Genomic DNA, 23,838 nt, shown 5'->3' with positions numbered 1-23,838 from the left:
GTGGTGGCAGTACTTCAGTCAGTGCATTTAACAGTTTGCTTTCATCTCTCTTGCCTTTGTATGACTGGTTATGGACCTCCAGCTCTGTAAGTCTCAGCTCTTCCATCCAAAGTCTCTATGAAATTCTCCCCACCAGTCCAATCTGAGCTCCTGCCACTGTAGATGTTGCTACGTTCTCTCCTTCTGGAGAAGAGTATGTTTCAGTTGTCTGTATCAAAACTTAAATTCTTCCTCTTTCTGTTTTACAAGATGCCTCATTTATGGCACCAAGAAAAAGGCAGCCCTAAGAATGCAGTGTGCAAGAGCGGTGTGATAAGGGTTTTATTTGGCAATTTATGTGTATCAGATCACATTTTCATTTTGTGAATGCAGAAATAATCTCTAGGAATGTGACTTTAAAAATATTTAGCCCCTGTCTAACAATGCTCATTTTCAGTCCCATCCAAACCTGAATTCCTCCAAAGACTGCCTGCATTTCCTCACTAGAGCTACATTTCAAGCCACGTTTGCATCCTTCAAGAGTGGGTTAAAGGCAGCCTGTGGCTTTCTGAGAAACAAATACAGGGAAAACCACATAAACCCATTTTCTATCTTCATTTGGGTTGATGGGACTTCACCAACCTGATGAAAGATGAGCCCTGAATTTCTATGAAATATTTTCTCACTTAACAGCATCCAGTGTGGCCTCAAAACACTCTGAAGAGCTCCTGAATCCACAGCAACCTTTCAGAGACTTTTCTACCCCTTATTACTACTCCCAAAGACCTTTACTGTACAATCAATCATCCCTTCCAATGAGATGCTACTCAGGCTGCGTGCTACTCACGCCAGCAGCAGAACTTTTGATTACCCTGAGACAGTTTCTCTGCTATTTGCACTTTCAAGCATCTCTGAGCCAACCGTTTCACCAACTGTTTCACCACAGGTTTTGCATAAACCCAGCAGCTTTACACAAACAGGCTCTTGGTTAAAGAAAAAGCAGAGCAGTGAAAAGCACAACAGAACAAGAACAAGGCAGGAATTCTGAAAAAGTGTCTTCACAAAACTCACCAATACGATTAATGGGTTTTTTCAGTGAATAAATAAATAAATAAAATAAAATAAATAAATAAATGAATAAATAAATAAATAAAAAATACACAGACAGTGTTGAAAAAAAAATGCATCTTACTGTCTCTGCTCTACTCTGACCTTTACTAGCAGAAGTGCACCAAGCCTTCATAAAGAAGTCAGTCAGACTGAACCTTCTGGCTCCAAAGGTTTGGGCTTAAATGGGGTCAGGAGTTTTTCTTTGCCGGTCTCAGAAATGCTGAGGTCAGGACAACAAAACACAGGCATCAGATTTAACATCCTCGTTTCCAATTCTGCTTGCAGGGAGATCCCTCTGAAGGAGACATGTTCCTCAGCCAACAGCCACAAATGCACAGTTCAGGAGATGACAGTCTTCTTACAACCCCTTTTGAACAAGAAATGAGGTCAGGTCCTACTGTTGTATTTCCCCTTTAGAAGCACCTCTGACACTAAAAAGATACACACATTGAAAAATTCAAAAACGTTTTTCAAAATTACTTTTGCTGCCACTGGTGTGAGGCAACTCCTCCTGTTTCCAGAGCAGCTGGTACCAAGCACCAGTTGCCAGGTGGGTGCTCAGCACCTCTGAAGCCAAGCTGAAGCTCTAAATGCCAACTGACATTCTAAAAATTACCAGTTTTGTTTGTGTGTATTAAAAACATCTGCTTAGTGTGCTTAAGAAGAACCTGCTGAGAGAAACACAAGCATCAGGTCTCATCTCATTCAAGAATGCCCAGTACAGAGCAACACCAACAAAGTCAGAGGAAATCATGCAGCCCTGGCTTCCTGGCTGAGCAGATACCCTGATATGCTTTTTACAACTCCTAATCTCTGAGGGTTCCTCTGATTTGTAAAATACCATTACCTTGAAATTGAAAGAAAACACAGAAACGTAGTCAAGACACCCTCACAATACAGAAGTAAAACTTGCCTGAGCCAGCAGACAGGGCTTGATTATTTTAAAACGATATTTAAAAGAAATTAGAAATCTCTTTCTTTAAAAGAATATAGAAATCTTTTAAGTGCATTAGATCCACTTTTTTTGCAAATCTGCTCTGGCAAACTAATTTTTTTAAACATACACTCTTCTTTGCTTGTCTACTGCATATAAATTGCATGTATTCTGATTAACATTATTCAGGCTAGAATAATTACACATCAGAGAGATGCCTAATAAGCTCATCTTTAAACTCTGCAGAACTAAAAAAAGATCCCAAGCATATTTTATGAATATAGGATGGTGTCTGCTGACAAATATATGGCACAATCCATTTTATTGTGGTTGCAAACAAGAACCAAATGAAGGAATGTTATGGGCTTGTCTTTGCATTATTTAGGATGATGGGACTTCTGAAGGAAAGCAAGAGAGTGATCTGGAATTGTGAGGCAGTGAAGACAAAAGAAAGTAAGTCACACACAATATGGTAAAGAAAATACAGAATATAAGCACAACTGCATTTTACCAGCAGTGGGTACTTCACTGGAAGATTCCATAAGGTTTTCTGAATCAAACAGCTGCTACAAGAAGTAAAAATGAATCAAACACTTGGATTAACAACTAGAATTGACAAAGAAATATTTTCAGTTACTATTACCATATTGTTTTAGACTTACTTCAGACAAAAGCTATTTCAACAGGAAAACCTGTCTTAGCCAACAGCTGGAAAGCTCATAGCCTTATTCTGGGAGGAAGGGGAACTGTTACTTTTTACAGATGTCTCCATTCTCATCATCCAAACAGAGTTAAATCTCCCTATAGAGAGATGGGCCCCATCTGAAATGCAGCTCTCACATCCTCCCAAGGCTGTGCACACTCACACCCCTGGCACAGACTCAGCCAAGGCGACCAAACACAACAGCCACAGAAACTCAACACTGTGCAGCATCCTCAAACTGAGCCTGCGTTTTGGGGCAGCCCCTCATCCTGTCCAGCAGCAGAACTCCAGACACTCAGCTGTCAGAGAGGCTGGATTTTATTTAAAGGCAGCTCTTCTGCAGATGGCAACAATCAAACCCAGCCGGTGCTTCCCTCCACTGCTCAGCTCCAGCACCCTGTGAGATCCAGGTTTAGGAGCACCCCCTAAGGCAAGCGTGAATTTGGTTTATAGTCACAAAAGTAACACCTGCCAATGCCAAGTGCTAGGGAAAGAGCAACTTTTCAGTTGACCACACTTCCTGCTGCCTGAATATTTAAGGCACGCAAAGGAAAAGCCATGTAGCAAGAGCTGAGTAACTAACAAACCACAAGCTTTTGTTCAGAATCACTAGGTAGGATTTTACACTCCTAACAACGCACTGGTGTGGCACGTTTGTTATGCTGGCAACTCCTTTGTCTCCCACTGTGGTATCAGCTTTAGTCACCCCCGTTCTGGTATGGGATGTGCTGAGCTGCTTCATGTTTTCTCCATTTGTAAGGGAAGTTGGTGCTGAGTTCAGATGGGGCCTTCCTCCTTCATTCACTCAGAACTCAGCTTCTTCCTCGAACAAATCCAGTGCTGCGTCAGGTTTTGATGTCACCACTATGTGGCCACATCTCCTAAGGGATCACCATGAACACATGGAGCCCAGTCTCCAAAGTATTCCCCAGAAGCAGATCTTGGGTGTGTGTCACACCAAACACAGCCTCAGTTTTGTTCTGGGCACTCTTTCTCCCCACTGCTTCCCTTGGGTTTGGTAGGACATCATGGAAACATAGAACACTGGAGTCACTCAGGTTGGAAAACCCTCCCAGACCACTGAGTCCAAGCTGTGCCTGATCCCCACAGTGTCCCCAGCCCAGAGCTCCGAGTGCCACGTCCATTCCTGGTTTACCTCCAGGGATGAGGACTCCAAACCCTCCTGGGCAGCCCCTTCCAGTGCCTGACCACCCTTTCCATGATGTCAGATCTGAACCTCCCCTGGCACAGCCTGAGCCCATTTCCTCTCGTCCTGTCGACAGAACAGCTTTGTTCCAGAGAAAGTGTCCAAGGCCAGGTTGGACAGAGCTTGGAGCCACCTGAAATAGTGGGAGGTTTCCCTGCCCATGGCAGTGGGTGGAACGAGACGAGCTTTAAAGCACCACAGAAGCCACCATCAGCTCTGATCAGCTGACAGTGTGGAGCATTCAGGGGCTCCTCTTTGCAGACACGTCAGATGCAGCCCTGACATCCCTTCCTCAGCCACACTCACAAACCATGACACACTCCTTGCATCACTACTTCTGCTGCTACTTCCTGGGCTCAGAGCAAAGACAGATGGAGTACAAGCAGCAGGAATTAAAGTTACATTAAAGTCCTTTACAATCACACCTAAAAATACCATCTTCTAATCAACCTCATATGGTACCTGTCCCATTCATTGTAGAGCTCCTCAAGTTTGTGGCATAGTGAGCTGGAAATAGCAGGAACTCGATTTGTATTTAAAAGCAGGTAAATACCACCCCAGAGAACCAGAGCTATGTCTACTGCAGAATGTAAAGCTAGATGAAACATGTCATTTAAAGGAGAAGCTCACACATGGCTCCTGCCACCTTCTTTTCCTGATTTAGAGAAATGCTGAGTGCCCGAAACAACCTAGCTGGCAATCTGGGGAGAGGATCAAAATCGTCAGGTCCCAAAAAAACTGGGCAGCGGGTTTGTCAAGCCCCAAATGAACAGCCATAACTCTTTGTGCATGAAATCAAACAGCAGCACGATCAGCTAAGCAATGCCTGCACAGAGCTTTGTAGCTTGGCAGGTGTACAGGAAATCTCAGAAGGAAAGAAAAAAACCCAAGCAATGAATCCGGGGCTTCCCGGATTCCGCATGAATGAAGCAGCAGAGAAACACACCAAAGATAAGCCTTTACACCCTGGTCTGCTTCAAGCATCAGCAATGAGTTCAGGGCTTCAGATCCATGGAGCTTTTCCACTCACACTTAAGCCTATAAGGTACAAAGTTGTGTTTGCTTTGCCCACGGCAGTGAGCAGCTGCTGGTAGCCGTGGGCTTTGCAGTTTTTTCTAGCTTGCACAGAGGGCAAAACATGGAAACAACAGGGTTTAGTCCAGCAGGAGAACATGGGGAGTGGCTGGAAACCTCCTTTCCCACCCACCTCCTGTTTCCCTTATTCTACCTCTATGGACCCCAAACCCTTCCCTTTCCAGCAGGCCATGTCTGAACTCTCAAAAGAACATCCAAAGAGAGGAAAACATTGTTTTCTTTAGCCTAATTCACAAAAAAAACCAAAAAAAACCAAAAAACCCTCACCACCCCCAACCCAAAAAAACCAAAAAAACAAAAAAAAAACACCCCCCAAAAACCCCTAACCAATAAACAAACAAACCAACCAAAACAAACCAACCAAAGAAACCCCCAAAACAAAACCCCTCATCCATTTTAGCTGCAGTTTTCTCAAAATGACAATTTGGCACAGATGGTCAGCATAGAAACTTCAGTCTGGATAGCTGAAGGCTGGCAAAGCCTCATCTGCAACTGCAAGCACTGAGTCTGGCAGACTAAATTACAGTGATATTACTTTACAGAATATCCCAAAAGAGTAAAAAAGCCTTTTTGTCCTTTCTTTTGCCATTAAATCTTTGCCTGGGGATGATGAAAACTTGCCTTTCCTCTAGTGTGACCACTGCAATATTGGAATATCAAGTGCAAATACATAAAGATCCTCTGCATCATGCTCAGTAAAAGCAAGCTGGTCTTTAGACAACGTTCACCCAAGGTATTTAACATCCCAAATCCTGCTCCAGGACTGGCACCAGTTACCAACATCACAAAAATGCCCTACAGAGAATCACAGGACAAACAGTAGATGTGGTTTCATGCAGAGGAAGAGAAATACCAGGTAAAGCTTTAGAAATGCCTTCCTGAGCCAGGAGGTGAGAGGGGCTGAGTGAGATGGATAGTGAGTGGTGGGATGGTGCTGGTATCCTCTGTAAATTTGAAGCAGCAACACCTGTGGTACCTCTGAAAAGAGCAAGGAAAAGCTCCTTGGCAGGCAGCAAATTGAGGATAATTTTTTTTAGCTGAGGTCCCAAATACAGCAAACCAAAACTAAGTAGTAAATGGGCTATCCCAGGAAACGAGCAGGGATCTGGTATGCGTGGCCAGAAGTGGCCTCTGAGCCCTGCAAAATGTGCAGCTCCCTTCACATGGAACATAAACCTCTGGGGAAAACCCCAGATGGCTTTATAACATAAAGAAGATGTAGGTATTTTTTCCTGAGGTTGGATATGAAGGCATTTTGTGACAGGCTGAGAGAGCTGGGATTGTTCAGCCTGGAAAAGAGAAGGCTTCAAGGGAGACCTTGTTGAAGCCTTTCAGAACTTCAGTGAGGGGCTTATAAAATATTAAGGAGAGGGCAGATAGTGACAGAACAAGGAGGAGTGATTCTAAACTGCCAGAGGGCCGGGTTAGATGGGATATTTGGAAGAAGTTCTTCCTTGTGAGGGGGGTGAGGCCCTGGCACAGGATGCCCAGAGAAGCTGTGACTGCCCCTGGATCCCTTGCAGTGTCCCAGGGAAGGCCGGACAGGGCTTGGAGCCACCTGGGATAGTGGCAGCTGTCCCAGTCCATGGCAGGGGGTGGGACTGGATGGGCTTTAAATTCCCTTCTCACCCAAACCATTCCATGATTCTATGATTCCATGGTCCTGGGTGCTTAAGGGTCCAGCTGGCCCCCAACATGGGTGTCAGTGATTGACTCTGCCTGCTGGGATCCATCAGCAGGTGCTGCTGTTGCTGTCCCTGCTCTAAGAGCTGGCACTGCCTGGTCCCATGTCTTCAGCTCCCTGGACCTCTGCTTTAGCTTTGCCTGCTTACACAGTAAATAACCAGGAATAGTATTACCTTATGATGTCTGTGTCATGCTCTTTGTGAGGAACAACACACCCCCCACATGACAGCTCACATGGAATCGAGGTGTAAATGACCTTTTCTGCAGGTTACCTGCTCCAATGATTGAGAACCACACCTAAAACACGCCATGACCCTAGAAGCACAACATGGAAAAAACCTGGAAAAACACCAGCATTTTGGGGAGCTATGAACAGACTGTCTCACAGCATTACCAAAGATGTCACAAGCTCTCTGTGGTTTGAAGAGACACTGCTGGTGATGGTGGTGTCGGGGAGAGCCCACAAGCTGCCAGGTTGTGTCGTGGGTGGCTTTTCTCGGCAGAAACCGCTACCGGAAGGATGCTCCTTGCCCACGCTTTAAGCAGTGACATGTAAAAACCCAACCAGGAGACCAGCTGACACATTCACTTGGCAAAAAGCTCCAAAGCACAATTCCTTCTGGAGGACAGATCACAGCTTGCTCCTGAGAAGGTAGAGAAAGTGGGCAGCCATCCAAAAACCTGCTGCTCTTTTCCACCAAAGGGTGGAGAGGCTGCAGCCCATGGCTACTGCTGTGACAACCCTGGAGGAGCGTGGCTTTGGGCTGTCCTAGAGCAACACACCCTGCTGCTCCGACTAAGGGGTGGCACAAACCACTCCCTCGGAGCCCTCCAAGTGTCACCAGGCACCAGCAGCAGCACCCACCCAGCTCCCATGGCTGTAGGGGTGTAGCTGTAGCAGTGCAGGCTGTTGGGCTGTAGCTGTAGCAGTGCAGGCTGTAGTAGTGTAGGCTGTTGGGCTGTACCTGTAGCAGTGTGGCTGTAGCAGTGCAGGCTGTTGGGCTGTAGCTGTAGCAGTGTGGCTGTAGCAGTGCAGGCTGTTGGGCTGTAGCTGTAGCAGTGCAGGCTGTTGGGCTGTAGCTGTAGCAGTTGGGCTGTAGCAGTGCAGGCTGTTGGGGTGTAGCTGTAGCAGTGCAGGCTGTTGGGCTGTAGCTGTAGCAGTGTGGCTGTAGCAGTGCAGGCTGTTGGGCTGTAGCTGTAGCAGTGCAGGCTGTTGGGCTGTAGCTGTAGCAGTTGGGCTGTAGCAGTGCAGGCTGTTGGGGTGTAGCTGTAGCAGTGCAGGCTGTTGGGCTGCAGCTGTAGCAGTGTGGCTGTAGTGGTGCCTCCCCCTTTGACAGCCCAAAAACCACCTGGGACACCCCAGGCACCCAACAGGAGTGCACAGAAGCACTAACGGTGTCCTGCAACAATGTGGCTGTCATCCCTGGCAGTGCCCACTCCTCAGAACCACGGGGTGCAGGGCATGGCACAACATGCACAGAATCTCATTACAAACAGCACCCAAAAGGTCACTTGAATCACTAGTTTCAGCTTAAAGTATTTACTTAGAAAATAACTACTCTACTCCTCATCTCACTCGCTCCCTAAAAGAATTTCAACCATACAAAAACTATCTACATACTTTTGAAAAGTATACTGCTTTTAACCTCTTAGTCATGTATTCAGGAGAGCCCAAGAGTCCTAGCTGCAGTGCAGGAAGCAGAAAACAAAAGCAAGGCTGACAACTCCCTAGCTTAAAAAAACATGCAATAAAAAAAGATGCATTAACTACATAACTTCGCTAGTACTACAGTGACCCAAATATTTTGGCTTAAAGCTTCAGTGCTAGCCAAACTGTAAGAGCAACTACTTGGTCAGACCTATTAACAAATATCATAGAATCACAGGCTTATGAATTCAAGACATAACACTTGAGTAAATACTCAGAGCAACAAAGTCACTAAAATCTTAGGTTATCCATACCAAAATAAGCTTCAGTGTAGAATCAGCAGCAAAATTTTTTTGCATATGTAAGACGACTAGAAAGACACAGGACAAAGATTTTAGGAGACCCAGGCAGAAGAGCCCTTTCTTCACAGAAGTTTGAGCCATTTGCACAATCTTTAATCTTGCTTTGATGTAAGAGCTGCCCTTGTTTCATCACTGTCCTTCAACTGCAAAAGCAAGTAAAATGCTTGCAAGTATGTTCAAAAACTTGAAACAACTCCTAATTGTTCTCTAAGTGTGAAGAGAACAGCGTGGTTATTCTATGCAAAGGAAAAAGCTGTACTTTAAAAGCACATTCCTAATGAATATCATCCTTCCCCACCTAGACACTGGCTCAGCAGCTGCCACTGCTGAAAGGCACCACCAACAAAGCTGCTTTCATCATCCCAGATGAAAGCATCCCATCCCTTGCTTTTTCTCCCTTTCATACCAATAAAATGTCTATCAGATGCAAAGATTGACTCACAATTTGTGGCCAAGCTGCAGTAATTTAAGAACTTCCACTATTCAAGATTTTGGAAAACATCAAGTACAAAGGCACAGCACACTTACAGTGTATCTCTCAATTACACTTTTGGGGCAAGGATGAACCTGTTTCTCACTTTTTCTATTGAGATAAATCTTTCCACTGATCCCTCTGCCTAATTCAACACTGTACATAGTTTCTTATTCAGTGACAACGAAAGCATGAAAAATGCCACATGACTTCCCCTACAACCCTGTGGTTTCCATTCCCTCACACTACCCATAAAAAGACCAGAGAAAAGCCACATTTTGTTTTTCAGACCTAGCGATGCAGCACATCATCTTCAAGGGTAGTTCTTGTATATGGATTGCTTTGGTGTAGAGGCTTGAGATGATCCTGCTGAACAGGCACAGAGACTAATGCAGCTCTGGGACACAAATTGGGTAACTGGGATTCCTGTGTTTAGCAAAACCTCAAGCCATGTACAGAAGGTAAATGGGGTGTGATCACAGACAATACTTCTACTGACAAACTATGAAGGAAAACTGAAAAAATTCACCTCCTGCTTTGATCAGGGAAATCTTGACCATGCCTGTTGCAAGAAAACATGGCTGGAAACTTCCAAAATTGCTCCTGGAGCTTTTGAGAGAAGTTAATAATGGACTATTTGAGCAATGGAAATGGAACAGAGAAGGTATATCCAGCCTTAGTCTCTCAAAGCTGAATCTGAAAGTTACCAAGGACAGTAAATTCTGTTCACCTGGGTGGCAAATACCTTTTCCATCAATCACATCCCTGGATGCCTTTTCCTTGCATTCAGTCAAAAGATAAGAAAAAGCACTTGGCCCCTTGAATTAAATGCTATAAAACCCAAAGAGAAGCTTCCTCTCCTTTCCAGCAAGGCAGGCAGGCACCATTTATCAAAACTATGGGATAAAAATCTGCTACTGGTTCCAAAAGCAACAATCTCTCTGAGCACTAAAACTTCTCAGAAAACAAGTAAAGCCAAAAGGATTTTCCTTTAAAAAAATCTCATTTCTTACAGTGTTCAAGAACTTGGAAACTTTGCAAGGTGCATATAGTAGACTCTTACATGCTTATTGAAATCTGAATTTCCTGTGCACTTCACTTCTTCCTTCCGTGGGTATTTATCCCTATTTGGATTGGACTAGATGGTACTATCATGAATTCTGGATTTAATACATGCTTATGAATCAAAATATTATTCTGCCTCTTCCTTAGATTTTGGGAGTTGCAGATAAATCCAATCAGCTTTTACCAATGCAGCCTCTAAGAGCTACAAACTAGAAGTCCAGAGAGACCCCACACTTGTAGAATTTGGCTGGAATGACCTTAAAGCCCATCTCATTCTACCCCCTGCCAGGAGAGGGACACTTTCCAGTAGACCGGGAGGTTGCTCCAGGCCTTGGACACTTCCAGGGATGGGGCACTCCTGCTCTGTATGATGCCACAGCCATGCTCACCTACAGAAAATGGAAGAGAGAATTTCTGGACCATGGAACAGCCCAGAGCTGTCCAGGCTGGGAGCAAAGGCAGGGAGTCCAGCAAGACTTGTACAGAACCCCACTGTACCTGCAGTCACACATCAAATTAAAACCAGAAGGATAAATGAGAGTTTAAAGCAGAAAATCCAACATCCAAGTCTGAGTGCCTGTCCAAAAAAAGGCCAGCTTTTCCACAATTAATTCCAAGTCATTCTTCCATCCTGCAGCACTCCTCCTGCCAGCTCTGTGCACACTGGCCGAGACTTTCACTCCAGAGCTGTATCAGGCACTTGGGTTCTGTCCCTCTGAGTCGGTGGGACTCACCTCTGTACTACCACTGGAATTTATTCAGCTGGTTTTCTGGAAAGCTAACAACCCATTTCCTAACTTGTCTTTCAAGTAAAGGATAAAGCAGCCTCCTCTTCAGCCTCCAAGATGGGACAGGAGTCTCCCTGCTTTTTCAAGTCCACTACATTTTGTAGGTGCTACAGCGTGCGATTGCTGTGCAAAAGCCCGACTTAATGAACACCACACTGAAATTCCTAAGTGAAACAAACGTCTAGAAAGAAGTTTCTTACAGACATTAAGTAATAGCTTTCACTGTCACCTCAAAAGAACAACATCTGGAAGGTCTGCCTGGAAAAACTTCCTAAACAATGAGGAAATCCACAGGGAGAATCCTGGGTGCTGCAGGGTCACAGCCACTGTGCCCTGCCTAGGGATGAAAGAGATGGGAAGGAAGGGAAGCAAGACACTACATTTAAACAAACAAATCCAAAGCAAATGACTGCAAAGCCTCATCCTCTGAACACATGTCTGTTTACAGAAATGGGTAGCCAGGACATAGTCAAGCATACCAAGTATCTTTAGGAAAAATACGACCTCCAGAGAAGTTCAATTTTTCATATGCTAAACTGTTTTGGAGATGCACCTGTTGAAATTACTGGTGTTAGGTGCTTGAAATCTTTCCACTCTTGTGAATTTAAAAAAAATTAGTCCCAACACACAGCACATGACAGAGCAGAGCATGGTCACCTGCTAATTCCACTGCTGAGACTGCAGAAGTGGAAAATCATCAAGACTTCAGGGGCATTTCCATCTTTGCCCACTGTAAAACCTTCATCATTGATTGTTTCCTGTCTGCTAATAGGGACACTAAGCAACACTTTTCCATCAGCAATGATGATACTCCTGGCACAGTCTCTCAGGACATACCACTAAGCTCTTTCACCAGGCACTTTCAGCAGATTCCTGAATTTCAGGATGGCACCCCGAGACCGTAACTCCCCACCACCACCCTGGACTGCTCCCTCTTGGGTGCAGCACTCCCTAAGCATCATTAGACAATTCACCCAAAAACAACTCCCATCATAAGTTTAGCCCATGCCTCATCAAACTGAGAGCACAAATTTTTTTAACAAACTCTTTTCACATGACCAACTCCCAGTCTCCTAATTATTACTACCATGGTTTAAACTCCACTCACATCCTGAATAATCCCCATGCAGTCCCACCAAAACCCCACAAAGCAGGATTATCTCTGCCACAAGTCTTTTTCATGGTCTCAGTCCAAAACCTAGAGGAATTACTATAAAATGTTAGTTTAATTTCGGAGGGCTTTAAATCATTTCACTGTTTACAGTGTGTGTGTGTATTTAAAATATATTATGGATTTAAATTGGTGGAAAAATATATTCTTCTGAAAGTCTGGTTAGAAAAACAGGCTTGTGCTGCACAGCACAGGACACCTTTGAAACTGCTAAGGTTTCCAGACCAGTCATGCTGCAGTGCATGTGCCCTGGCTTTCTCCCACTTCCCCCTAAATATCCCCCACACACCTTCTCCCAGAGGACAATAACTGTCCCCACTGCTCACAAGAGTCCCTGCTGACTAATTTTTTCCATTATTTCACTATGATATTTACTTCCTTCAGTAGGAGTAAGGAATATCAAGTCTTGACATTTTATTCACAATTTCATCCCCCAACAATTTTCATTAATTTCTACTCAACAAAGACAGAAGATGTTGTGATGGCTTGCAAAATGTAACTTCATGATATATAAATTATATACAGAGATTTTCAGAGTGTAAAAATCGTTTTGCAAAGCATTTTCACCCCCAACTAAGTGTTAAGGCAGTTGATTCAGACTTCACAAGGAAGATCCCTGCCCTTGCAGTTTCAAACACAGCCTCGATTTCCCTGTGAAGAGCACCTGAAAAATCACACGTTGGCATTGTCTATTCTCTTCTTAGGCATCGTTTGCAGCAGGGGATGCACACTACCAGGTCAATAATTACATTTGCTGACTTTCAGGTCATGATATTGCCCAAATATTGCCCCATGTACAACCATACACAGCTTTGTGAGTTGGCTGGTCCAGTCCTACCACATTTTCCTTAAGAGCACGGAAGCTGGAAGCAGTTTCAGGTGGAAATCCCAGGCTTTGCCTTCAGTAACCAAAATGCTGTGTGGGATGCCTTCCTGCTTTTCTCTGGGATTCGCTTCTCCAGCTGGTCTGACAAGGCTCACCCCCATTCACCCACAGGAAACCCCAGACAGCAAAGCAGCTCCCAGGCTCTACCAGGGGTGCCCGTGCTGAGAGCAGCTTCTTGAGGGGTTATAGAGGCACCTCTTTGACTGGGTTTGCATATTTTCAACATAATTTTACATCTCACATAATTCTTGTCCTCATTTGGTTCTCCTCTCATCCCAGGAACAATGTGAGCAGACAGACTTACAGAAGTCAGAAAACCTGTTGAACTGTACCTGTGTTGATGTAGAAGCTGTAACATGGAGTTGTGGAATATCCAGAGTTGGAACAGACCCACAAGAATAATGAAATCCAACCCCAGCCCTGCGCAGCATATGCACCACCTTTAATGGTCAGCCCCTCATTTCCATTCATTACACTGTGCTTTAGCTTAAATATTGTCTGAGTAAACTACAAGACTTTACAATCTGTTTAATTTCAGACAAATTAAATTATCATTACAGCAACAAGAAATTAAATTACACCATCATGAAAACAACTATGAACTACACCAAGCTCTCACTTGTAGTAATACTCAGGATTTCCTGTCTTGAGGCTACTGGTATTTGGGCCAATATGAGGGAGCATCCCACAATGCACAAAGTTTGGATAGCGTCGCTGGCTCCTTTGGGTTCCTGTCTCCCCATCTCCCTCCCTCACCAGTGCTGTCCCATTCCAGCACCTAGGGACTGACAATTCTGCTGACAAAAAGTAAGTGTTTGTTCCCCTTTCCTTTTTACTGAAGTCACCCCTGCATCACCTGTGGAGGAAAAGAACCCTAAAAGCCACCATCCCAGTAGAAAACCCACTTAAGCTTCACGAAGCCAGCTAAAAAACATACTGCTTATTTAAGGTACACACTCAGTGCTTCCACATGGTCCCTCCTGGAATGAGAACTTACCACAGAGATCCTCTGCAAATAAATCACACCCAGGTGCTTAAGACAGCCAAGGCCTGACTTCCACAGTCTCCAGCCTAACGTCAGCAATAGGTTTGGCGAGCTGCACTCTGTTTCCATTTAAGATGCTCTTCACAATTATTTTTCCTCCTCGGAAGTGCTAATTCACAGGCAGCTTCTGTATAAAGTGCCTCAAATTATTTTTCCAAGCAGGAGCTTCAAGTGGGAGATCCTCACAGCACAAACAACAGACTTGAGCCAGGGGATGTGTAAGGATTTTAATTCCTTATTCCACAATGACTTCCCTCTGGCTCTTGTCTGTGCAAAGATGTGATGGGCAAACAAGAAATGTGTCTGGAGAGCTGCAGAGCTCTCAGAAGGACCAAAGTACCCTCCCTGTGAGGGGCAAGCAAGTCTCAGACACACACAGACAGCCCTACTTCACACACAGGGATGGATTCCCAACCTTTCAGCAGTCGCTCCCAGTTCTAATACCAGATGATGTCCAGGACAAAGACTTGCATGATTTCCCCTAAACTATTAAACTCCTTGAATTTCCCTTTTTTTTCTTCCTCAGTAAATAGACATCAGCCTTTTCAGGTGCATACAACTCAGTGACAAGAAACTTGTAATACTGAACTGTGAAAATGCAATTTTGGCTGCAGCGTGGGGATGAAATCAAGGGGGACTGCACCCTCGTGGCTCTGATGGAACTTGAAACCACCCTCAATGGGGCAGGAAAAACTGACAGTACTGATAGGACACTCAAAAAATCTCAAGTGTGTGAGGCCAGTAGCTTTGCCGACTGCTTTTTGGGTGAAAGCCATTTAATAACTGGACATCCTTCCCAACATGGGAATCTTGTGAAAGACCAACTGTGATTTCAAAGGAGTCCTAACAGGGGAGCAGCTCAATGCTTGCACTCTCTCTGCACCACAAAAAAAAAAAATCCCACAGCAAAGAAATCCAAGGACAAGCTGGGTTGTGGGCACCACCCAGGAGTCCCCCTCCAGCCCAAATCCTCAGCACAGAGTTTGATCTCTCAGCCCACAAGACAGAGGGCTCTGGCAGGCTCCACATGCATCATACATCAAGTGCTAGAACTGGGCTTCCTTTTCTCATGCAAACTTTTATCCCACTTGTAAATCTTCAGCCTAAAAATTTGCTTTGCAAATGCCCTACCTGCTGTCTGAGTAGTAAGCAGCACAGGTAAGAGTAAGCTGCGTTTGATACTGAACTAGTCAAGTAGGAAAAAGACTCCCTAAAGCCCAGAATGACGCTCTTTTCCTTCAGTTTAACAGCAATATGTATAATTTAAAGCCTGTTTTTTTTTGTTGCTGCTGTTTGCTCTCTCTCCCCTAAGACTGCAATGGGATAAAGAACTGCCCTTTACAGTCATCCTGTGTAAGGTATCCACGTTTCTCACCTCGGTACCCACCTAGCAGCGTGGCCAGTACCTCCGGTGGGTTTGGCACAGCATCGGCCGCTGTGCCGCTGGTTGGTTCGCACGGGCAAAGCCCGGTGCCCCGGGAGCTCCGGAGAACCGGGATCTGTCACACGGCCCGGCTCCCGGCAGCGCCCCACGCTCCCCAGCTCCCACCGCCGACCTAAAACTCCCTCACGGGAAACCTCTGAACCATCCCCCTTAAGGGAGCGCTCCCATCTCCATCGGGGTCTGGGAATCAGCTCAACCCGCGCTGTCCCGCCGGCTGCCGAGAGCTGCCGGGAATGAAGGGGGCTCCCGGGGCGCTTCCAGCGGCTTTCCCGATCCCCGGGGCTCCCGGAGCGCTTCCAGCGGCTTTCCCGATCCCCGGGGCTCCCGGAGCGCTGCCGGCCGTCCCCCAGCCCCGTACCTCGGATGTAGGAGCACTTGCTGTCGTCCAGCGGCGCGGAGGCGGAGGCGCCCATGGCTCGGTGCGGGCACCGGGCGAACAGCGCGCTCCCGCCGAGCCCGGACCGCTCCCGCCGAGCCCGGACCGCTCCCGCCGCTTCCTCCGCAGGCGCAGGCACCGCCCCCGGCCCGGCCCGGCCCGGCCCTGCCCTGCCCCGCCCCGCCCCGCTCTCCGCGCCCGGCACGGACCCACGGCCGCCCCCCAGACCCCGCGGGGCTCTGACCCCCAGACACGGTCGTCCCCGGCTGCTCTTCGTGCCTCCACTCTGCTCTGCCACCGCAAAATCCACATCCCCTTGGAGGCGCGGTTGGAGCCTCCCCAGAGGCCAGGCTAAAGGGCGCAAGGGCAGAGTAAAAGCCCCGCTGAACGGGACCCCAGTGCCGTTCCTGGAGCTGTGCGGGAGGCAGCGGGGTGTGCCGCTGGGTGATGTCTGCGCTGCGTTAGGGGCGGCGGTGGCACTGCTGAGGGGACATTCGGTGATTTTAGAGATCTGTTCCAACGCTGATGATTCTGTGATTCTTTGATAAAGGCCCTGGCACAGGGTGTCCGGAGAAGCTGTGGCTGCCCCTGGATCCCTGGAATTGTCCAAGGCCTTGGAGCAACCTGGGATAGTGGAAGGTGTTCCTGCCCATGGCAGGGGCTGGAATGAGATGATTATAAGGTCCCTTCCAACCCAGCCCATTCCATCCTTCTGTGATTCTGTGCTTTATGGCTCAGTCTTCAGGGCCATATTGTTCCACTCTTCCCAGAAGTAATTGCAAACTGCTGTTGTGTGTTTGATTCCGGGATGAACGATAAGCCTACACAAGCAGGCACTAAAATACCCATCCCTTCAGTAAATACTGTCCAGTGATTGAAACAACTTCCTAAATCAGGCAAGCACACTGGTCTGCAGATCCTCAGCACAGCAATGTAAGACAGTATGGAGCAGATATCTGAATTCTCCTGCCCCTGGATAATAATTTCACACCATACCCAGATGTGACTTTCTAAAGTATTTCCTTCTTTTCTGCTGTTTTTATAACATTAACCCAGCTGACTGGCCACGGGCAGGATGCCATCCCTTATTGTGCCTCATATGTTTTGTATGGAGCTGATGAGTTGCAATGAACATGGATTTTGCTGACATGCTGGAGGTTCACAGTGACTGGAAGTTATGCATTTTACCATTACATACTTCTCATTCAGCTTGTACACATCTGGCACCCGCTGTGAAATTGCTTTCACGTAGTTCAGTTTTGCTGATGTGGGCTGTGGAGTTGGTAGATTTATCACTGTGCCACCTAGCTGATTGCAGAATGGTGAAACATTTTGGGGTTGAATCTTTTTAAACCAACACCAAACTTTATCAAATTTGAAATATTGCAGGTGGTGTGTGACACTGAGTTCAGTATTGTGCTAAACAACCTCTTTCCTTCCAAAATTCGTGTTCTCTGGGTACACAGTGGTTGTATCTAAGTGTGATGGAGCAATTGCTTCACTACCTCGAGGAGAGCAGGCTCATCCAGAGCATCACTGAGCCAGCATCTCACAAGCCTATAGAGACCTCAGCTCAGCAAAAACATTTAATCAACAGCACTTCTAGAGGTCAAATATGAACCAGGCTCTGTTTTAAGTATATTTGGTTGTTAGGCTCTGCCTGAGAGCTCTCAGCAAGGTGGCTGCTGTGGTTTGCTCACTGCATCTCTGTGAGCTGTGTGAGCAGACACCAATGAGGAAGTACTGGTTACTGCATGCATTTTGAAGGCGTTAACTCAGAGGAGAATTCGGGCTCTGCTCGGAGGAGTGTATCTTTTATCAAGTGTAGGTGAGGAGCTTTTCATAATGCATAGCCATGTGTAATGGGAAAGTCAGCTCCAGGAGTCTGGAGAGATAAACCTTGGAGAATTGATGAGCCATGTAGTGTATTGCAGTTCTGTCCCTTCATTTAGTAGATGAAAATATACCAAATCCCAGAAGTTTCATACTCCAGAACAGATGTCAGAACGTGCACTGAGTGGGAAACTTCCCTGTCTTAATTACAGCTAAGGTAAAAACAAAATGACAACTGAGGAGTTTATTTAGTTATAACATTCTTTACTTTGGTACTACCTGATCCCGAGGATCCCCAGGCATTTTATAAATGCTTGCTAATTAAAGACTGGTTTCCTTTTTAGGATAGGGAAATGTTGTGTTTTAATGGCAAAGCTTGTGTCTTTAGCATCTTAAAAAGACACCATGAGAAATGTGAACAAAATCAGGAACAGAGATAAATGATCCTATTTATGTACTGCTTAAAACAAAAACCATCCTCAAGATACGAAATTTGCCACATTAAATTTTAAGCTGATGTGACACCTGCACTGCAGCTATCAATGATAAAGTAATACAATCAAAACAAAAATACCACCAGAACCAAAACAAATATTTTCCCACTTTTTCTCCTATGAAATCTTGGTCTTTAAGGGTTGTGTTTATCTTTACACACCCCAAAATTTCTTCTCTATACTCCTGTTTTGTACTATATCCTATATAGGTTGCATTAAATCCTAAAGGGCAAAATGAAAGTGAATTCCTGAGTAAAGAGGATCAGGAGAAGCCCTTCTTTCCAAACAAAGGAATGAAGATCTACCTCTGCTGCCTCTGTGAGTTCTCTTGAGGCACAGTGATGTGGAGTGAGAGGTGGTTTCTTACATCACCACAGTCCAGGATTCCCCATGCTCTGGACTCATGAGGCAGCCAGTGGAAGTACTGGGAGCTCTGGTACCCAAAAAGTGCAGCACACTGTCACTGCTATATTCTACTTTGGGAGGGAGGGAGGGAGAAGGAGGCTGTCTCCACAATCTAATCTATTTGATATCCCACTGTGTGAGTACTGCTGTACCCCAGACATGACAAAATCCATTCCCAGCGCCATGGGCACACCATGGAAAGAGCTTCCAGGGGCTGTTAGTCAAAGGCACAGTCCTTAGCACGACCACAGGGCTGTCAGTCTGCAGAGGTGTCATCAGAGGGACTGATAAAATCTTAGCCACCTTGCTGGCTGCTTCTCTTTGTGTGATCCCAAAGGAACCAGCTTCTTTGAGAAGCTGCATAAGAGCACTTGGGTGTGCCCTTTGTTCCAGAGGCTCACCCTCTGTGTGCTCCCCCACAGCTCTCTTGGTTGCCTCAGAGACATGGTTTGTTATCAAACAGAAACACTAAAGTGAAAGGTGTGTGAAATCCATTGGGAGATAGTATTCATCATCCAGAACTACCTTCTAGTATTTCTCCAAGGGTAAGGAGCCATTTTAAGGCCACTGACTTTGTAGGCAGGATAACAATGTGCTGTTGACACAGCCAGCTGCAAATGTAATAAAACTGTAATGAATAAATAATCATTATGTATTGCTAGAGGAAACTCAATCATTATTGTCTGAAAGTCAAAAACAGTTTGCAGACAGTGTGAGAGATGTGTGATAAAATAAAAAACAAAATAAATAATTAATAATAACCAAAATAAAACCAGTCCTTTTCTTAGGACAGACTGTTGGTTGAAGTATATTCTGAATCCTTTCCCTGTAAGTAAAACAAAAATGTTATTCTTATGGGTTATTTTCAAAAGGTTATATGGAGGTTTTAAAATCTAGCTGCAGAAGATACTCTAAGAGAATCACAGCTGTTCTGGCTGGAAAATCAAAAACAACATTTTGATAAAATAGCCTTAAAAAAAAAGAAAAACTAAAGAGTTGGTTGTGCTTTAGCTACTGCCCTAATTCTGAGTGACCAACCAGCATGGGGCATTGAAAACCCACACACAGTAAAGTGGATTTTTACAGGTTCCTAATCCCAGAATCATGGAACAGCCCATGTTTGGAAGGGACCTCAAAAGATCCTTGAACTTCTCCTGAGATAAGAAGTCTAAGGAGATTATCTAACATCCCATGCCATTGCACCTTGAGAACTGCAGCAACAGAGACTCTGCTATGCCCCTGAGGAGGTTGTGCCAATGAATTGCTGTTCTTGCTATGTATTTTTCTTATGACAAGATAAAATGAAAAAGCATGGTGTGAAGACATGGCTGCTTCATATATGAACCGCATGTTCCAGGAAAGAGGTAAAATGGTGTTTATGGTCATTATTCAAATGAAGAAATCAGATAAACCCCCTTGTTTTTGGAACTGAAAGGTGTGGATGACTGTCTGAACCAGTCACGAAGGAGGGAAAGCAAGGCAAAGGAATAGTTCAATAGCAAGTGGTGGTAAAATATAATTTTATCTGTAGTTCTGCCTTTCAAAGGTTATGTAGTTCAAAATATAATCAAGCTGCTGAGTGCACAGTACAAAGCAGGAGGAGGCTTTGCTGGTTACCTTTCTCACTCCTTATTTTCTTCCCAATTATGTTTTTTTATGTTGCTCATATTCAACATGTGAACAACATTCATTGGAATACTCATTGAAAAACAGTGCTCATAAAAAACCAAATTATAAATTACATTCATCATTCTGCCCTGCTTGGTTGCAAATTGTTAAGGTATGTCAATTTTGCCCACAGAATTGAATGTGATACATAATCTGAGAGGTTTTTGAAACTCCTGCAATAGAATGTTCTGATAAAGCATTCGTGGTGACATGGCAGAGTTCCATAGCTCTCTACTTGCATTTAGTAAATATATAGCTACACAAACATAGCCCTTGCCCAAAGCTGGGCTCAGCTAGACATCAGCATTGCTGCCAACAGAGAATTTCCATCCTCGGTGTCCAAACAACACACATCTTGTTCCTCAAACACTAAATACTACTGAGTGGAAATGTAGAAAACTTGAGGTTAAAAATCTCTTTTTTCTTCATTGCCCAAGAGTGGTGGGGTGATGAAAACTCCCCAGTAATGACAACTAGAAGCTTCTCTTTTTCCTGACCCCTGAGATTCTGGAGTGGGAGGATTTGAGCAGCTGGGCCTTTAAGACACCAGGTAAGCAGAGCGAAAGAATGCTGCTTCCCTAGAATTCCTTCTCAAAACAGAGGGGAACAGCACAGTGCCCATGGAGCTCACTCTGTTCTTTGGTTTCTATCCACAAGGGCCCTTCAGTGGCTCTCAGGTTCCCAGTTCTTAAGGAGTACAACCAAACACTTGCAAATCTATTCTGAGCAAATGATACTCTTTACAACCAAATACACAATCTGTTAGTACTTAGGGCACATTACCAGCTTGCATGTCAAGACTGTTTTTAAAAACAGACTCTAAAACTGATTTATGTCAAATAAACAGATTGTCCCAAGTACAGCTCCAAGCAGCAGCTGTGGAGAAGGGAAAGCACCGCACACCTGGAGGTGAAAAAAATCCCCTCAAATCAGTAACCCCACAAGAACAAGAGACTCTGCCTTGCCTAAATGTGAAATCATTTCTCTTCAAGCCCTTTGGTGAAAGGTTGCCCTGGAGCTGTCTTCTCCCCTCCCCAGTTTTCCTGCTGCTGGCTCTGTCATTGCCATGTCAGGAATCTGATGGGAGCACTGTTCCAAGCTTGTTTGCTTGTGCTTTTGATGTCAGCCTTGTGGCTCTTTGGAGTCTCCTTCTGGAAGGCTGGGGGCAATGCTGGATCTAGAAGAACAGGAAAGTACAGAGGTACAGCAAACCCAGCGCTCCTGGGAATTGGTAAGGAGTGAAATGGAATGTGAGGACATGCCACGGGACTGAGGGAATCTGGGACAGGAGTAAAAACTCTGGATAGGGATGCAAAACTCGCAGACTTGAAGATATGGTTCTGGATTTTATTTCCTATAAAGTAAGGAATCCTAGAGTTAAAAATCACCTCCAGCTGTAGCACACTCCATTTGCCTGCCCCAGTGGCCAAGAAATTACATGGTTTTGTATATATGTAAATGAAAATAAAATATGTGCGTGGAACTTTCCTGCTTTTAAATACACAAAACATATTTGGTAAATTCAAACAGCATTTCCTTCTCTGCTTAGTCACGAGTTATGAAATCTGTTAATGACGAATGAGGTGATCATTCCTGCTCAGCTGTATTTTAATTAGTTGGGACATTCATGTCAAAACAACTAATGCACAGGCACTCATAAATCCATTGTTGAAGTTCCTCATTGTCAAACAAGACTCATGGGTTTGTTCCCTCACGTGAAAATAGAGGTGGTGCCCAGAAACCAGTGAATAAAGCACAGCTGGGTGCCCTTCCCACTGCCCAGTGCTCCCATGGCCACGGGACAGCAAACAAGAAGGCACGGCCCAATCTGCTGATCTCAGCAGAAAATGCAACATAAAAAAGAAGACATCTGTTGGGGATCCACTGAGTTCTTTACTGCTTCAAATGGGCAGCCACACCTGCCTGGGAGCACCAAAACCTTCCTAGGTGGTCAAAATAAGTTTATGGGGAGGGATTTGCAGAAAGCAGCCTGGTAAGAGAGGAGGGCTAAGGCATCTCACTGCCTCTGAACAGAATCTAGTGAGGTAAGATGCCAAATCCAGAAATTAAACCTGTCATTTTCCCATCTTAACTAAGGAAATCATAGTGACTCTGCTTAGGGGAGTAAGAAATTCTACTTCCAGTTGATTATCAAAGATGTGACTGAAACCTTCTTCCCGGGTGAGCTGCTGTTCCTGCATTAGTAACAACTCCTCAGAAGTCCAGCAGGCACAGGCTGCAGAAGCTAAGTGATCCTGCAGACATGATTAATGAAGGAGAGGGCTAAATCTCCATGACATCTGGATTTGCTTCTTCTGGCCACAGATGGTTTTGGTTGCTTTTTATTCCAAGTATATTCGTTGGGACCAAGCATGGGGTTTAAACACAGCTTTCTGTTCCAAGCCTCCATTTTCCGTGGAGAAGCTTCTCCAGGGAGGCATATGTAACAAATAAAGTGGGATTTGCTAAACCATCCTGCACACTGAAGGGGCTGCAAGAGTTCAAAAGGAGACACACAAAGGAAAACTGAATAGTTTGGGTTTTTGATGTATTTTCTGTCCCTTTCTGATGTGATTGTCTTGTCTGCTTCATTTTTGTTCCAGATAATTTTATAAAAAGCTTATTCCTCTGAGGTTTTAAACTTGGAGTAGATGGATCACAAAGTGTTTACAAGTTTTTCTGTCACTTGATGTAGATGCTGAGAGCACAAGCCCATCCTCCTCCTGGGTTGGGAAAGCCATCCAGCGAGCAGCCCCACAGCAATCCCACACTAATCCCATCACTGGGTGAGGTTCCCTCATCCCTGGGATCCCATCAGCCTCCTGCTCCCCTCCAGCTCATCTGCACTCACCCAAAGGGTGCCTGGACAGAAGGAGGACATCACCTCCTTGGCAGCACCAGCACATCCTCATGGTGGAGCAGCCAGCAAAAATCTTTCCAATTAATTATTTCCATGACTTTTTTGTGTGATAAACCTGGACACAAGGTGTTTCGGTATCCTTTAGGAGTGCAGATGCAGTTAGCTGATGTACGACTGATTTTCTTACACTCACTGTGTTGCCTCCAGTTGTTAACATGGGTATCAATTACTCTGCTTTTTTTTATCATAGTACCTGCCTTGGGTTCACTCTTGCCTCACTAAATAACCAACAGAAGAAACAGAAGTGGCTTTGATTATGTAGTAATGATCTACTTGGAATTGATAAACTCTATCAAAACACTAGTAATTCTCTGGGTTTTTCCAAAGCATTTTAAATGCCAGTGTTTATTTGGCTGTTATAGGAAAGCATAATACTTATTTAAAAACTTGCTTGCTTTCAGACACATCCACCATCACAGTCCCAGCTGTTTTGCTGTGCAGTGTTGAATACACTGTCATATTTACTGCATTAAAACCACTCTCTGCAGATCAAAAGAGAGTATTTTATTGCTTTTTTGGATGATGTTTAGCAGAAACCTATATTCTC

General features: G+C 45.0%; 1 protein-coding gene across 1 annotated transcript in view; it reads right to left on the bottom strand.

The window, feature by feature from the left end:
- Nucleotides 1–16,008, bottom strand: part of NIBAN1 (niban apoptosis regulator 1) — a 53,313-nt gene extending 37,305 nt beyond the window's left edge. The window contains exon 1 of the mRNA XM_062497734.1: nt 15,954–16,008. Coding sequence (XP_062353718.1) covers nt 15,954–16,008 — 55 coding nt within the window. The remainder of the gene's footprint in view (nt 1–15,953) is intronic.
- Between the last annotated feature and the right edge of the window lie 7,830 nt (nt 16,009–23,838).

Source organism: Cinclus cinclus, chromosome 8 (genome assembly GCF_963662255.1).
Source record: "Cinclus cinclus chromosome 8, bCinCin1.1, whole genome shotgun sequence".
NCBI classification, from domain to species: Eukaryota; Metazoa; Chordata; class Aves; order Passeriformes; family Cinclidae; genus Cinclus; species Cinclus cinclus.
Note: the sequence above shows the minus strand (reverse complement) of the source record. Positions and strands in the feature narration are given on the sequence as shown.